The sequence below is a fragment of the Squalius cephalus genome, assembly GCF_949319135.1.
Source record: "Squalius cephalus genome assembly, chromosome: 21".
Taxonomy (NCBI): Eukaryota; Metazoa; Chordata; class Actinopteri; order Cypriniformes; family Leuciscidae; genus Squalius; species Squalius cephalus.
The window spans coordinates 519671-535578 of NC_137142.1; the positions used below are offsets into that span (position 1 = coordinate 519671).

Here is a 15908-nt window from a genome sequence, read left to right on the forward strand (position 1 = left end):
CGGCGTGCGGTGTGGGTTTTGGTTGCATCATCTCCATGTTATGAGTGTAACAACTCTTTTGTCTCTGGTTACGAGTGTAACCCTGGTTCTCTGAGAAGGGGAACGAGACTCGCCTCCTTCAGACAAAAAAGTTGATGCCATGTTTTACAGGCGCTCTTCTATCTATAGGCGCTCCGCTTGTGACGTCATGGACTCGTGTTTGCCACACACCCCGGTCACGCTGATGGCATTCCCCATAGTGGCAATCCAAGACCAGTGTCTGGTTCCCCTTCTCCGAGAGCCTGGGTTATAGTCGTAACCGGAGACTTTTCTTCCAGTCATGAGTGATATGAGTCTGTGTACATCTACAGTGTGTTCTGGCTGCTGTTAGAAGCTCAGGCTCCGACAGAGAGTGTTCTGGGCCTGTGATTGTACATGCGCATTGGCTCATCTGGCCTGAAAAATAAGCTTTTTAATGCTATTTGAGCATAAGAAACCACATTTAGGGGACAGTTCATGTCAGATTTCATTGCTGATTGTGAAATGTGTTATTGGATTATGAGGTTTCGGTGAGGTTTAAGGATTCCCTGGATGCCCGAAACCGCTTCACGTGACAATATGGCCAACAGACTTTCCTTGGAAGGAAGTTTGGTGATTAAATCGTTTTTGTTTTAATCGATAGCCAGCCATTGGGAAACTCCATACACTCGTGTCAGAGCTTATTTTGTGTGTGTGTGTGTTCATGCATCAGGCTCCAGGTTCTTTGGGCTTGTGTTGGACAGGGATAATCTCCTGAAAGTTCAACAGTAACTCTTCTGATAAACGTCCTGAAGGCAAATGGCAGCGTTTCCAGTGGATGAGCACGGAGACAGAGCTGAAACACAACAGGTTCACGACACACTTCTGCACACACTCACCATGTGGACTCATGACAGACTCTGAGTGCCAGCTCTTTTAGACTTCCTGTTTCCCTGTAACACTTCCACATCTGCGGAACACAAGCAAGGTACACTTCAACTGGGCGTTACACAATCAAATATAATGAAGGACATGATCAGGACACAAAACATGATAAACAGTGGAGTTAGAGCTGTGTTGGTGAGAATCTCTCGTCCATCAGCGGCTCCCTCGAGGACATGTGCGTGATGCGTACGACACAGATCACATGATCAACACAAGACGAGCTCTGGGGAACACTCATTCTGATCGCAGCCTTCAGAATGGAGCGCCGGGATAAAGCCATGCACACACACATCACAAACAAATGTCCCGTGAACATTCGACAGGAGCGTGTCGTTTAAATAATAAAACATGAATGAATGCAGCAGATCCTCGAGGAGCTCAGAGGAGCATCATGGGACTTGTTCTACAAGCCTCGTTTTCATAAATATGGAAGTAGATCAGCCCGAACACACCCGGAAGCAGGCGAACAAGACATGGGTTAATAATCTCACACAGATGAGGTTCAGTTCAAGCCCTGCGATGTGTTTTCAGCAGAATAATCACATCATGATCAGCATAAGGACACGGGACAGGAAGGCATGCAGGATCCGGACTCATGCTGAGCGTCACACACAGCCGTACTCGTACCACAGCGACTCCTCCGCCGGCACACACACATCGGGCTCGCCGTCAGCGGGGGGGGCTTTAGGGGGGGGGCCGCTAATGTTGCTAACGAGGGCCGTGTTGAGCGACAGGATGGCCTGGTTTCTAGCGCCGCCCGTCACCGCCGGCTCGCCAAACACTGAGTCCAGAAACATGGAGTCTACGGTGAAGGAGGGACCTAGAAAGGCCTGCAGGCTCAGCTCGGGCTCCGCTACGCTGCAGGGCATGCTAGCAGACGTGGGCAGGGCGCGGGGGCCGTACTCACTGGAGCTCTGGGTCCGGGCGGGACACGGGTCCACCAGAACGGGCTGCCGGCTGTCCTTGGAGAGCAGGTCGTGGATGCTGGTCCTGCGTACGGTTCCCTCCGCGGTGGAGATGACGCTGCTGGCGCGGGGCAGACCCGAGGAGCTGGAGTCCAGGCGCTCCGACACCGACACCGCTCTGCTCTGGGACGCCAGGCCGGCTCGGGGCGGCGCCGAACCCTTGGCCCGTGTGCTCTCCGTCTTGCGCAGGCTCGGGCGGCCCGGTGGAACGGAGTCTGGCGCCGCTGCCCTGCCACTGGCTGAACGCAGGATCCCTCGGCCCTTCACACGCTCTCGGGCTCCCGACACACGCCCCGGCTGAGCCGAGACAGACTCCTGGGGAAGAGGAACATACATTTTTATTCAGCAAGGATGCATTAAATTGATAAAAAGTGACAGTTATGCTTATAATTATTCTTAGAGTGAGCTATATTAGCGTCCACACCAGCGGACGATATCTGTCGCTTTAAATGCTTGAGCTTGTTAAAACAGGATGGACTCTGATTGGCTGGCAATGCTTCCATCGTTCCTCTGTCTTGTTATCACTGTAGTTGTGCTGTGGACTCTTTTCTTTTACATTTAGAAGGATTTTTAAAACCATATCTTTGTTGTTATTGTTATCGTTACAATTATTTTCCTTGGTATGAAAGAGCCTAAAGACATTACAATGTTACAAAAGATTCTGTTTCAAATAAATGCGCTCTTCATTTCTCAGGATTTTTTGATGAACAGAAAATGTATGACGGTTTCCACAGAAATCTGAAGCAGCACAACTGTTCTCAACACTGATAGTAATCATAAATGTTTCTTGAGCATCAAATCATCATATTAGAGTGATTTCTGAAGGATCATGTGACACTGAAGACTGGAGTAATGATGCTGAACATTCATCTTTGATCACAGGAATAAATTACACTTTACTATATATTCACATAGAGAACAGCTGATTTACATTATAATAATATTTCACTGTTTCTACTGTATTTCAGATCAAATAAACGCAGCTTTGGTGAGCAGAAGCTGATTGACACCAGACCCTTCTCAGCCGTAACTGATCTGGGGAAGCTTCATTCACATCCCATTTCCAAAGGGGCGTCACCAACAAACTAAAACCAATCAGAGCGATCGTCATCGTGTAAAGCCCGCCTCAACGTTTGTGACTGGTGCCAAGATTTGGAAAGATTGGAAATGGGCTTGAGTGGGCTCTTGGCCAGACTGACTTGCAGAGCAAATCTAGATTTGCCGGAAGTCCGTCTGGGTTTTCCCAGGCTACAGAAGAGACTCTTTCAGAAACATTAAAAATATCTTACCAACTCCAAACCTTTGACCGGTAGTGTGTGTGTGTGTGTGTGTGAGCGTCTGTGTATAGTGTGTGTGTGTGTGTGAGAGAGTGAGTGTGTGTGTCCTGCAGGCTTGAGTTAAGTCTGAAATCATTGGGTCGTTTACACTGATATGGACAATGATTCAGAAGGTCACAGATGGGGTTTTTCAAGCTGCTCTATTAATGTGGCATCACTGATTTCAGTTAAAGGTCCCATTTTGAACACCTTTCTGAAGTTTTATTTTAGGTTTTGATGTCCTTAAGAATATATATTTGCGGTACAAGTACCAAAAACCATCCCAACATATTTTTACAGCTCCTTTTCTCAGGAGCTCTGCCAAGAACAGGTCGATTTTGGCCTTTCTAATTAATATTCATGATATTCATATTCTCTTGTGATTGGCCTGTTGTTTTCTGAGTGACGCACGGCCAGGCCGACCCCAGGTGATGAGGGTCATGTGCTGTACCTGCTGTGGCTCGGTGATGCTCACGAGTAAGGTCAATAAAACACCTGGAATGAGGGATTGCTGAGGGAAACCGGCCTTATATGTGTGAGCCGGACTCAGACCCCGAATCGGCGATGACGGGAGACAAACAACCACCTCCTTACTTTCGGCGTTATTGTAAGAGTATTATAATTACCATTACATCAGATTTAACGGTAGCGCTAATTTAAACTGTCTGTAAACAAACTCAAGACTTTTTTTTAGGTATAATTTTGAAAAATACCGTGATATGGATTTTTGGTCATACTGCCCAGCACTTGTGTGTGTGTGTGTGTGTGTGTGTGTGTGTGTGTGTTGCGTCACCTCTGCCGGCTCTGTGCTCTCGGTCAGGAACTGCTGCAGGGAAACCCTCTCAGGTTTAACCCTGTGTGAGCCGTCCTGAGCGCTGAGCTGCGATGATGTCATCCTCACGGGACTGTCCAAACACACACTGACGTCTCCACTGCTCTCGCTGTGAGCTGCGCTCGCACTGCCGTTCATCACGCCTGACACACACACACACACACACACACACAGAGCGTCACACGCCGATAACCTTACAAACACACTCACTACAAGCTACTAACAAGAAAACGCTAGCTGGTTTAAGAGACTTAATTTTATAGTTATTACAATCAAATTAAATGTATAATAACTAAGCAAGTCAAATAAACATAGTTAATAAAACTATATACAGTTTAATATCATAAATCACAGCCATGTTACAGGCACACAATGAATAAAACAAGATAACACATCAAAACCATAGTGATAAACGTCTATTACATAGACACCGGACATGAAGAAAATGACTGAAAGATTGGCTGACTGAGATCCAGAGCACTAGAGTCTGGGAACAGATCATCACGACTTCGGTACCAAATAGGTACTGAAATTTAAAAATTGTGACGCATTGTAGCCAATCATAGACATATCTGATGAGCACAGTGGCCAATCAGAGGCCTTTACCATTCCGCTCAACAGCGCTCAAGGAGTCACACTTTTTAAATGTCAGAACTTTTTGACAACTCTAGTGACTAGATTGCACATTGTCACTGCACAATGTTTTTGTTTTGTTGTCAGCATTTTAGATTTTTCCAGAGCTGCTTTATAGATATAATGAACTAGTTTAATAATTGATGATCTTTACAACAGAGCTGAATCCACACTGAGCTGACTTCAGATGACCAACAGCCCAAAGGCACCAATTTCCTGTTCATCACTGTGAAGCTGCTCTGAAACAGCTGTATAAGGCGCTGTAGAAATAAAGCTGACTTGAGCCCTAATAATTAAAGCCAGGATCATAATGAAATCTAGATGTCGTCTCTGTAAAGATGCATGAAGCTCTGTCAGTGTTAGACACACTCACCCTGAGCTCGCAGCACACTCGACTCCTCCGAGGACACCTGCGTGATGTCATCACTGGACATGGCGTTACCTGTGGAACACAGAGCGGCCCGATGATGTCATCACAGCACAGCAGGAGCGACTCAATCATCAGGGTTAGTAAACCACCTGACCTGCACTAACACAGCTCATACCACATGGGCGGTAGAGGAAGAGCTATGGTAAAAGTACTGGAAAAACATCAATTTAAGTTCCATATAATTATAAACATCACATTTTAGCCATTATTTTTAAGAAAAGACTAAATGATTATATTTAAATTCATTACATATACATATATATAATCTTATGGTTTAGATTTTTAAATGCACATTAGCTTCATTTCGATTCACTGACTGAATGAAAATGTAATTCCACTCTCTGACAGTAGATGGCGCTTGGATAGTGGACGGAACAACAGAAATATAGCGGTTTCACCCCAGTGACGCTTGTAGCAACACAGCTGTGCTTTTTAGAGGTGTGTAATAAAGTAAACACTGTCATTATTCCTCAACAGTAGATCAATGGCAATCGTTTGGCATAAATTTTCCTGCTTTCCGTGTTTTCCTTGTTATACAGTAGGGGGCGCTGTTACACATCTGAATGAACTGTTGAACCAGGATGAGGAAACGACTGTGAAGCTTTGAGGTGTTGATGGACTCGATCCACTCCATCTGTGTTTTAATCACCGTTCTAAATCCAATCCAGACGCAGTCTTTGACAAAAATGTTTTTCTTTAAAATGTTTTTTATTTATTTATTTTTTAATGAAACTTACCCACATTCAAGTGTTGATTAAAAAAGAATGCATGAAGCTAGAATAAAATGTTTAGTTGTTTGCTCTTTTTTCTTTTGACATTCATACAACAAAATATGCTGGGAACGTCTATGAATGTTGTGAAACTGATAAAAAAATCTGGTGGGGAAAGAGTTAATAATCACATGAAGTCATATTGCAATTCCTGGTTTTCCATCCCCAAATTTAAGACCTCTTGAAATGATAATTTCGACTTTTCTTATAATTTCTTATTTAAGACCTTAAATTTACCTGTGTCTATGCGGTGAGGGCGAACTCTACCAGTGTCTGTGAACTCTACCTGTGTCTATGCGGTGAGGGCGAACTCTACCAGTGTCTGTGAACTCTACCTGTGTCTATGCGGTGAGGGCGAACTCTACCTGTGTTGGTGCGGTGTCGAGCGCCGCGGATCAGGCTTGCGTAATCAGCAGCAGCGCTGGAATAGTCCATGGATCCGAACTCCTTCCCATCAGGAGCTTCCAGATGATCCGTGCTGCTGGACCACTGACCCTCGGACACAGCCATAGTCTGCAGCAGGTCGTTCATGGCTGACACACACACACACACACACACACACACACACACACACACAGCATTAACACGGTGAAGGACTGCTCGCATGCATGAAGTATGAGTATGAGTAACACAGCGGAGAAGAGAAAGAGACATGAGGAGCAAACGCTGAAAGTGATTCATGGAGTGGCGATGCAGTAAACACCACAGGATGCTTCACATGAGATGTAGAGAATAACACGACTCCACTAGTGGTTATAATGCTAGTAAAGCAGCGTAACGTATATAAGCACAGTCAGATCAGTGTTTACACTCTAATATATTAATAATGGAAGTCTAGCAGGCAGTGTGACCAAGTGTGACACTTAAACCGTGTGTTAGCAGGACACTCACTAACTAGTTCCTTAAATCTCCGTTTCTGCATCAGAAAAGACAAACATTAACTCTAACATCCATGACATCACATCACAAGAGAATGAGGACTGCATGTGTGTGAAATATGTGGTGATGATCAATGATGAGAGACTCCACTGCAGAAGAGACGGACAGTGAGAGAAGAGCATGATGGGTGTGGACTATCGGATGTCTTACACATAGAGCGGCGGTAGACGGCCTTCACTCGGTCTTTCTCCTTGGATCGGTTCCTCATGAACGGAAGCTTTTTCAGCGCTGTCACCGGACAAACGCAACGAGCGGGAGGAGAGAAAAGACGGTGTTAGCAAGACAACAGTGTCAAACTGCTGATGTGGTCAACATCCATCACAGCTGCAGGTCACAGGAACACACATGTAGTGAGCGAGCGGTGAAACGTACGCCACACTAGCTGCGTTTCCATTACAGATTTGCGCAAAACTTTTGCAATATTGTCTATAAAAAACTATTAGGAAATGACTGCGTTTCCATGTTATGTGTCTAAAACATTCCAAAAATCATGGCAACGGATGTTGGTAGGTTTACGTATATCAGCCACCGCACTAGCCATTATTATTAATGGAAGGAGACGTAGGCCTGTTTTCCGAAATTAATGGCAAGGAAAGACCCTTATACTTGTGAGGCGTTTCCCCTCATCTCTGTTTCAAGCTCTTGATAAATTGTGGCAATTCTTTGTTGTTTAGAATCCAGTATTCCCGTACTTCTTTAGTCTTTAATGAGTTTAATTAGGAACTCTGTCTCGTCTGCTGCCCAAACATACCATGCCTTCTTTAAAGAATGATCGACTTTTACGTGTTTGAGAAATATTACTTTTTCGAATTGCCTGAAAAAGCACCTCATGTGAGCGTAAAAACTTTTTTGCGATATATGGGAGTTTTTGCGAAATTGACGTGTTTCCATTGGGAGAATTTTAAATTTTCAGTTTGCTCAGTTTGAAGGGTGATGGAAACGCGGCTACTGTGTGATGCCGACAGCACAACAGGGAATGATCATTAAAGGGTGCAATGCCACACACCATCACTGAGCCGCTCTCACGCACAGCTGTATGAATGACACTGGCGGCGAGCGCTGGATTACAGTCACACGTACTGTTTGAATTGCACCTTTTAATAGAGATGAACACAAATGCAGAGTGTTCATGGGCTGACTGACAGCATACCGTTAGAGGAAGCCTGTGTTTGGCTTTTCTCAGCTCTCTTCCCTTCACACAGAAAGCAAGAAAACACAACAGAAAATGTCAGGCTGGAACTACGCAATCATACATCATACACGTTTCCTGCTAACGTACTCTAGCTGAGTTGTGAGCTCACCATGAAACAAGGAACAATTGCATTTTTATTAACTAACATTAACAAAGGTAAGTAAATTATATAACAATACATTGCTCATAGTTAATAGTTAATTAATGCATTAACTAATGTTAACAAATGAGACCTTATTGTAAAGCGTTACCCAACTTTATATCAACTTCATAAATAGCTTTGACTGAAAAAATTAACAACAAACATATTGATTCTTTATTGATTCAAACATATTGATCGGAAAACGATTTGGGGGCACATAAGTGACGACGGAACATTTCCTTCACTAACGCACTACCAGCCAGACCATGAGTCGGACACACACTGGTTCTCCTTAGGAAATTAGTCGAAAGAATCAGATCAGTCAGATGACTCAGTCACTCATGGGTGCTTTTCTCGCTGCCCCAGGTTATCATCATTCTAAACCACTTTTTTAACCATGGGTAAAGGAACGATTTACACTTGTAATTTAAAAGCAAGGTTAGCACCGCTTTTTACCCAGGGTTATGAAGTCCTGCTCCGGAGCAGAATGCACGGTTAACCCCACACTGCAGTGCAAAACGTGTGCAGTGTGAAGCGATGTGGTCTAGATGCTTAGCAACACACAACCAATCCTGTGCCTCGCATTAACATGCTATGGATTGTCAGAGAAACTTGTCAAATGGTGATGGAAAACATGACAATTGGACTGAAGAAGAGACAGTTTCATTCTTACCATTATAATCTGAAAAGTTAATTCAGGAAAAACCTGATAGTTTAGTTGGCAATATATAATATGAGGATGCAAAATGCTTGAGCCTTTATGTAAACAGGTCGCATGCAGCGTTTGTCCAATCAGTGACACTGACACCGCAAATATGCAAATAAGGACATTAACCCAGAATTTAGGAATGTACAGTGTGTGAAACATAGGCTTATGAATACCCCAGATTAATTGTTAACCCTGGGTAAATTATGAGCAGTGTAAAACAATGGCCCCGGGTTAACTAGTTCTAGTGAATCAGAGTGATTCAGGAGTGAAGTATCTCTCTAAACTATAAATCAATCGGAGTGATTCAGGAGTGAAGTATCTCTGTAAACTATAAATCAATCGGAGTGATTTAGGAGTGAAGTATCTCTCTAAACTCTGAAACAGGAGTGAAGTATCTCTCTAAACTCTGAATCAATCGGAGTGATTCAGGAGTGAAGTATCTCTCTAAACTATAAATCAATCGGAGTGATTCAGGAGTGAAGTATCTCTGTAAACTCTGAATCAATCGGAGTGATTTAGGAGTGAAGTATCTCTCTAAACTCTGAATCAATCGGAGTGATTCAGGAGTGAAGTATCTCTGTAAACTCTGAATCAATCAGAGTGATTCAGGAGTGAAGTATCTCTCTAAACTCTGAATCAATCAGAGTGATTCAGGAGTGAAGTATCTCTCTAAACGGTGTTCAAACTCTCAGACTGTAGGAAGAGTGCGTATACTCACTGCCGCTGTGGTGCGTGAGCGAATCCTCCAGCGAGTTGGACCCGGAGCCCACGGACGAGCTGTCCTGGCTGTCTGGGTGGGGCAGCGTCAGGAACCCTTCGCTGGACTCCGAGCGGGACGGGGTCTGTGTGAGAGAGCGCATGCGCTCACGACTCTTCGGCTTGATGAGCTTCCTCATCTTCAGTGCGATCCAGTTACCTCTCCTGCAGAAACCACACGCAACCCTCATTATGTGCATCGATAATGCACTTGCAATACACACAGAAAGCTGTTCGTCTGAAGCTTTGTGTTTGTCCCATCTAAACGAACTCTCAGTGGGAATAAACAGTGTTTTCTGTTCTCCTCTGCAGAGAAAAATGACACAAAAGGATTTCTACTCTTGAACAAACCAATCACAGTTTAATCAACTTAGTCAGGAATGCCTAATTTTGGAAGTAAGACCAGCCTGGAGAAATTTCACATCAATCTGAGACCGCGTTCACAAAGAGTGCATGCAACTCAATGATGTGCCTCCCAGAAGTCAATGCAGTACAGCTCACTGGTGTGTATGTTGTCACTATACACAATTTATAAAAATGCATGTGCATAACAGCATTAGCAGCCCATAGAACGCACAACGGTTATCTTGGCTCTTATCCTGCACTTCCTAGAGCCCATGTCTCATATGGAGGGTAAATACCTCTCTGAAAAAGTTTCCCTCTCTGAAGGGCCTGTGAGGAGCAGTTCTAGACAGTGATGCGGTCCTAGATGATGCTTTTTATCTGAGGCACATTCTGAACTTCTGATATCTGGGATGGTAAAAGTATTGCTGTACCACACTGCATTAGGGATGTGCCAGGATCGTTCAGCAACAGACTGACCGGCATTTCAAAAGCATCATAAGCCTAAGTAGATTGCAGAAATCATTGGCACCAATAGTCTTTATGAGCTACTTAGGCTTACGATGCCTTTGGGAAGTGCAGTTAGTGAGGTAGACTAGTGAGAGGAAAGAATATAGGATCCCCATGCCAGATTCCCAATTTCCTCCATCACGGTCCATGAGTGGGCCTACCACTTCAATGCCATCAGCAGATTTGATCAGTTTCCATTCCCTGGGGAGAGCCAGTGTTTAGGATGAGAGAGGATGTGTCTTAACAATTAGGAAATCCAGGACCCACAGGCGATTGAGGAACTTAGTCCAGAGCTTGGAAACAATTCTGATGGAGATTACAGTCTTGAATGCTTACCTGTAACCAACTTACATCAACCTAATATAGTTTTTCCCTTCATGTGATTTAAGTGGGAAATGGTGGCATGTAGTATTGGTGTTATGCCACTGTCCATAGTTCTGTTTGGGTGGTGGGCAAACTGCAGTAGATCAAGTAAATTGGGGAGTATGGAGCAAAACACAGTCTTTGAATTGCAGCTCAAAGCATTTCACAATGAAAGAGTTGAGTACTAAGGGCAAGTGTCACCCAGGCTGCATGTTAATGATTTTGGAATTCATGAACTGAGAAAGATTAAATGCAACATAAACTGCTTTAGATAAACAAACATTTAAATGCATAAATATTTACATTTACATTTATTCATTTGGCAGATGCTTTTATCCAAAGCGACTTACATTGCATTTCAAGGTACACATTTTACATTCTTATCAGTTCTTGCTTTCCCTGGGAATCGAACCCATGACCTTGGCGTTGCAAGCGCCAACGCTCAACTGTTTGAGCTACAGGAATTATAAAATATAAATGGACAAATGGATAATAGTGGGAAAAACCTTAGAGAATATCTGGATGAGAACAGATAAATGAAATTACCCATTTGGGTTTCTTGTACCTTCCACTTCTGAGTTATTCAGGGACCTAATGGAAACCACTCTAGCACTCTTAATGGTAATACTTATACTCTCAGGAAACCGATAACACTCAGATTGGGCTTTTACGGGCCACACCCAGAGGTTCTAACCGTGAGGATATGGCTGCCAGCTACTCCTGGTCCAGCCTGAGCATTGCTTGGCATTGTGGAGAGGGGTATTTCCTGATCACAACAAGCTCTTTCTCCACCCCTGCTTCGGTGCCCGCAGATTTTAGTAGCGGTATCTGCAGTCACCCAGAACAAAAACCTGTGCAACACTCCAGGTGAAAGTCTGGAAAGCTATATAAGCTGGACTGTGACGCTATTTTCTTCTGGAAACAAACCTTTTTGCATTATTTTCCTGTTCTCTCTGTAAAGCTGCTTTGAAACGATCTGTTTTGTAAAAAGCGCTATATAAATAAATGTGACTTGTCTTGACATACTAAAACACTACTAAAACATACTAAGATACTAATAATTTGCATAACTGTACTAAATATTTTTTTTATTTTCCCCAAATAAATGATTATGTGTTCCCTTTTGCCACTATCAAAACAATGATGACTGTTTCGGTACTATCAATTTTAGATACTTTTTAGATACAATTTTAGATACTTTTGAGCCTAGCTCAAAGATGCTTATCAGCACATGGTTAACTAGCACAGTTCTAAACAGTTGTACACACACACACACAAACTAAATTTTATGGAATAACACCCAACAAAGTTTGCTTAATTGCAGAAAAAAGGTGTTTGGTAGTGACGTTTCAAAGTTACACACAGATTTTCAGACTTTTGAACACATTTCCCTCAAAATGATGGTACCTATCTACAATGAAAGAGAGGCTATGAGAGAGAGGCACACAGGGATATTTCCTGATCAAAAATCCCCTACATTTGGTTGAAATCAGTCATGGACTAAGGCTACGTTCACACTGCAGGCTGAAACGACCCAATTCCGATTTTTTTGCCCCTATGCGACCTGTATCTGATCTTTTCATGACAGTCTGAACGACACAGATCCGATCTTTTCAAATGCGACCCAGGCCACTTGGGTATGTGGTCCCAAATCCGATACATATCCGATCTTTTGAAATGCGACTTCAGTCTGAACGGCCAGGTCGCATGTATCCGACCCGCACGTCATTGATACGCGAAAAACGTCATAATTCTGTAGTCGTCGGTTTGAAAACGGACTGCATATTCGTCGAGCTGAGGTAAATCTGCCGAACGGGTCGACCTCGACGAGCCCGTTAATTAAAAAAAAAAAAAAAAAAGCCCACGGCCATTATATATACGTTATGTTAACTTATTTGTGCTGAATCTGATATTAGATAGGTCAGCGGCTGCTGTCTGGCTCTTGTGTAACGGTCGCTGCGCGCGCTCGTGTGTGTGTGTGTGTGTGTGTGAGAGAGAGAGAGAATCACAGTTAGTTCAGGTTAGTTCAAGTTTAGCTACTTCAACAACAAGTGACGTCGTGACGTCGTTGACCGTTGAGTACTCTTCTGCGCATGCGGGTCACTTCTGGGTCATTTCACGTTCACACAGGAGATCACAAAAGGTCGCATTTAATTGGAAATGTGAACGGCCTTGCAAAAAAATCGAATTTTTTCAAAAAATCGGAATTGAGCATTAAGCCCTGCAGTGTGAACGTAGCCTAAAACACACACTTTTCGGTAGTGACATGAAAATACGGGACACATTTTTTTACATAAAGTTTCATGATTTAAAAATAAAATACAAAATAAATGTTTTTTTAAACACTTTTTAAAAGAAATGAAAAAGATATTTTTAAAAACAACAATGAAAAAAATAGAAAAAACATTTCAATATCATTTTCACAAGTTGAAATTTAGGGTTAGGGTTCGGGACAGCCACCCCCCAATTGAAAGTACCCAATAAATGATGATTTTATATATATTAAGCTTACTGATATTTAAATATTATTGTGGGATTCAATAGATAATAGAAGGATCTTTGTAAACATCTCAAATTTGAATACTTAAATGCTTTTTAATGTGTTTTTTGTTTGTGGGACAGCAGTTTGCACCAATTCTGTAGAATATAGGAATATATATATAGGATCTATCTATCTATCTATCTATCTATCTATCTATCTATCTATATATATATATATATATACACACACATAAATACATATATACATATATACATATATATATATATATTAGTGGTGGGCCGTTATCGGCGTTAACGCGCTGCGATTATCGCGCGATAAAAAAAATATCGCCGTTAATCTATTCTCCAAGTTGGGTTGGGAGCTGGCTCAAGCTACACAAGCTATGATGACGCAATCTACCCGCGGCCGCGAGGAACACCCGGCTGCAACGCATCATATTCGTCGTCATCTTAAGTAAACACGGCTGAAAGTGAAAGCTGGTGTAAAAGATCCGTGCAACATCCATTATTTGGACTAGGTTCGGATTTAAGCCGTCCGACGTAGACTGTGTGGTGTAACAGTTCGGTAAGTTAACACACGACTAATCCGTTCTACCACCTCAAATTCAAAACGAAACATATCACTGAATACCAGCGCGCGCGTATTATTCCCAATATATCTTAGTGGTGTAGCACATAATCTCTTTTTATTAAAAGCGCCCGATTTTAAGAATCGTTGTTGTGTTTCTTTTTAACTGAAAAGACATCAGTTAGACAATATTCTAATTTTAAATTTGGGGTTTCATAAGTTCCAAGCCATAATAAACATTAGACCTACTTAAGTCTCTGCAGCTAGTGTACTTAAATTTTATTTATCTGCAAAATTATGTTGTATACTTACAGTTTTGCACAATATATGTTCTCAAAACTACATACACCCTTTCAAAAAAAAAAAAAAAACATTTAGCAGTTGTTTAGCAGGGTCTGTGTAACCTGTTCTGAAATGGTTTTATTATAATATCGTTATCGCAAGAGGCTGCAATGTATATCACAATATGGATTTTAGGCCATATCGCCCATCCCTAATTGATAGCCTATAGTAGTTGATAATAACATGGGCCTACCTAATGTTGCCTACGTACGGTAACAGTACAGTAGTAACCTTTACAGTCTATGAGTAGAACAGCTTTCTCAAGCAGTTTGTGATGCATTTTGGAAACAGGAGATGAGCCCCTGGTCTAATGCGCCACCTGGCTTGAGAAACCCGTTCTCAAAGACTTACTTTTATAGTCATTATTTGGGTAGCACACATATTCTGAATGCCTTCGGCAGAATTCAAATGAGCCATTTTAATCTAGATTAATCTAGATTAATTTCAAAATTAATCTAGATTAATCTAGATTAAAAAAATTAATCTATGCCCACCTCTAATATATATATATATATTAGGGGTGTAACGATTCGTTTTAACAACGAGTCGTATCGCGATTCATGGTTGTCGATATGATTCAAGGACGATATTGGTTCATTTAGAACGATACGATCCGAAACGATTCAGTGACTTGAAATCGATTCAGTGACTTTTTAGCCAAAAATTCTTGTAAGGGAATCAGGTATCAATTAATTATGGATATAAACAAACAAGTAAACAACAATTAATGTCAAATGCATTAACATTTTATTTGAATAAAGTAGGACTGCACAATTATGACAAAAATCATAATTGTCGATTATTCCCTTGAAATTATAATTGCGATTATTAATTACGATTATCACAACATTGAATGATGTTTTGAATAGTTTGGCCATGGGACCCACATCTCCCCATAGTCATCAAGCCGAGACCCACTTTTTTAGGAATTATATAGGCCTATTATAATACATTTGTCTACACAAAAATTGTTGACACACAAGTTCTGTCCCCCTTTACTTAACATACAAAGAAAATTGTAAGAATATGACAAATACTGATAAACAGTAGGCACTGCGTGGTTAAGCTATTAAATAGCAATCCCAAACTAGTTTTTGTTAATACAATCTTGGTATGAGCCACCACAGTCATATAAAAATATACAAAATAACCAGTAAGTGGCATTTTGTTATGGAAACAAACAACAATTAGGCTGTGATACACAATACTTAGAAGAACTGGTGAAGAAACATGGAAACTGCTCCTGATAAATAGCAACACACATGACGTACCAATAACGTAATTTATTGGTATTTCACTTTTATTTCTTAACTTACTAATTTACGACGTTGCATGCTCGTATTTCTTTTGCGCTTTAGTGAAGTGATACAGCGCGCGCCGTTTTGAAGAGTGCACGATGACAGGACATGAAATTTCGTTTTTCTGAGGTGAGAGACTTTATTTCTTTACAAGTTATGAAAATAATGATAGAATAATGACACGGACATATAGCCTGATACTGATACTGAATCTGGACAACACGTTTTTTTTCTAATTTAAAACGTAACGACGTTGCATGCTTGTAGTTTATTTTGTGCTTTATATATAGTGAAGCGATATAGGCCTACAGCGCGCGCCGGCGCATTTGTGCGTGCAACTGAAGAGTGCGCGCTACT

The 15908-nt window shown here is 41.9% G+C and overlaps 1 protein-coding gene across 5 annotated transcripts in view; it reads right to left on the reverse strand.

Moving 5' to 3' along the window:
• ccdc88ab (coiled-coil domain containing 88Ab) overlaps positions 1 to 15908 on the reverse strand; it is an 81869-nt gene that overhangs the window by 9937 nt on the left and 56024 nt on the right. The window contains exons 25-32 of one of the 5 annotated variants that reach the window (XM_079855454.1): positions 9589 to 9791; positions 7978 to 8019; positions 6978 to 7055; positions 6254 to 6421; positions 5062 to 5130; positions 4017 to 4198; positions 1850 to 2222; positions 897 to 967 (exon numbers count right to left, since the gene is read on the reverse strand). In XM_079855454.1, coding sequence (XP_079711580.1) covers positions 906 to 967; positions 1850 to 2222; positions 4017 to 4198; positions 5062 to 5130; positions 6254 to 6421; positions 6978 to 7055; positions 7978 to 8019; positions 9589 to 9791 — 1177 coding nt within the window. In that variant the 3' untranslated portion in view covers positions 897 to 905. The other 4 variants (XM_079855452.1, XM_079855455.1, XM_079855451.1 and 1 more) reach the window with 4 other exon arrangements.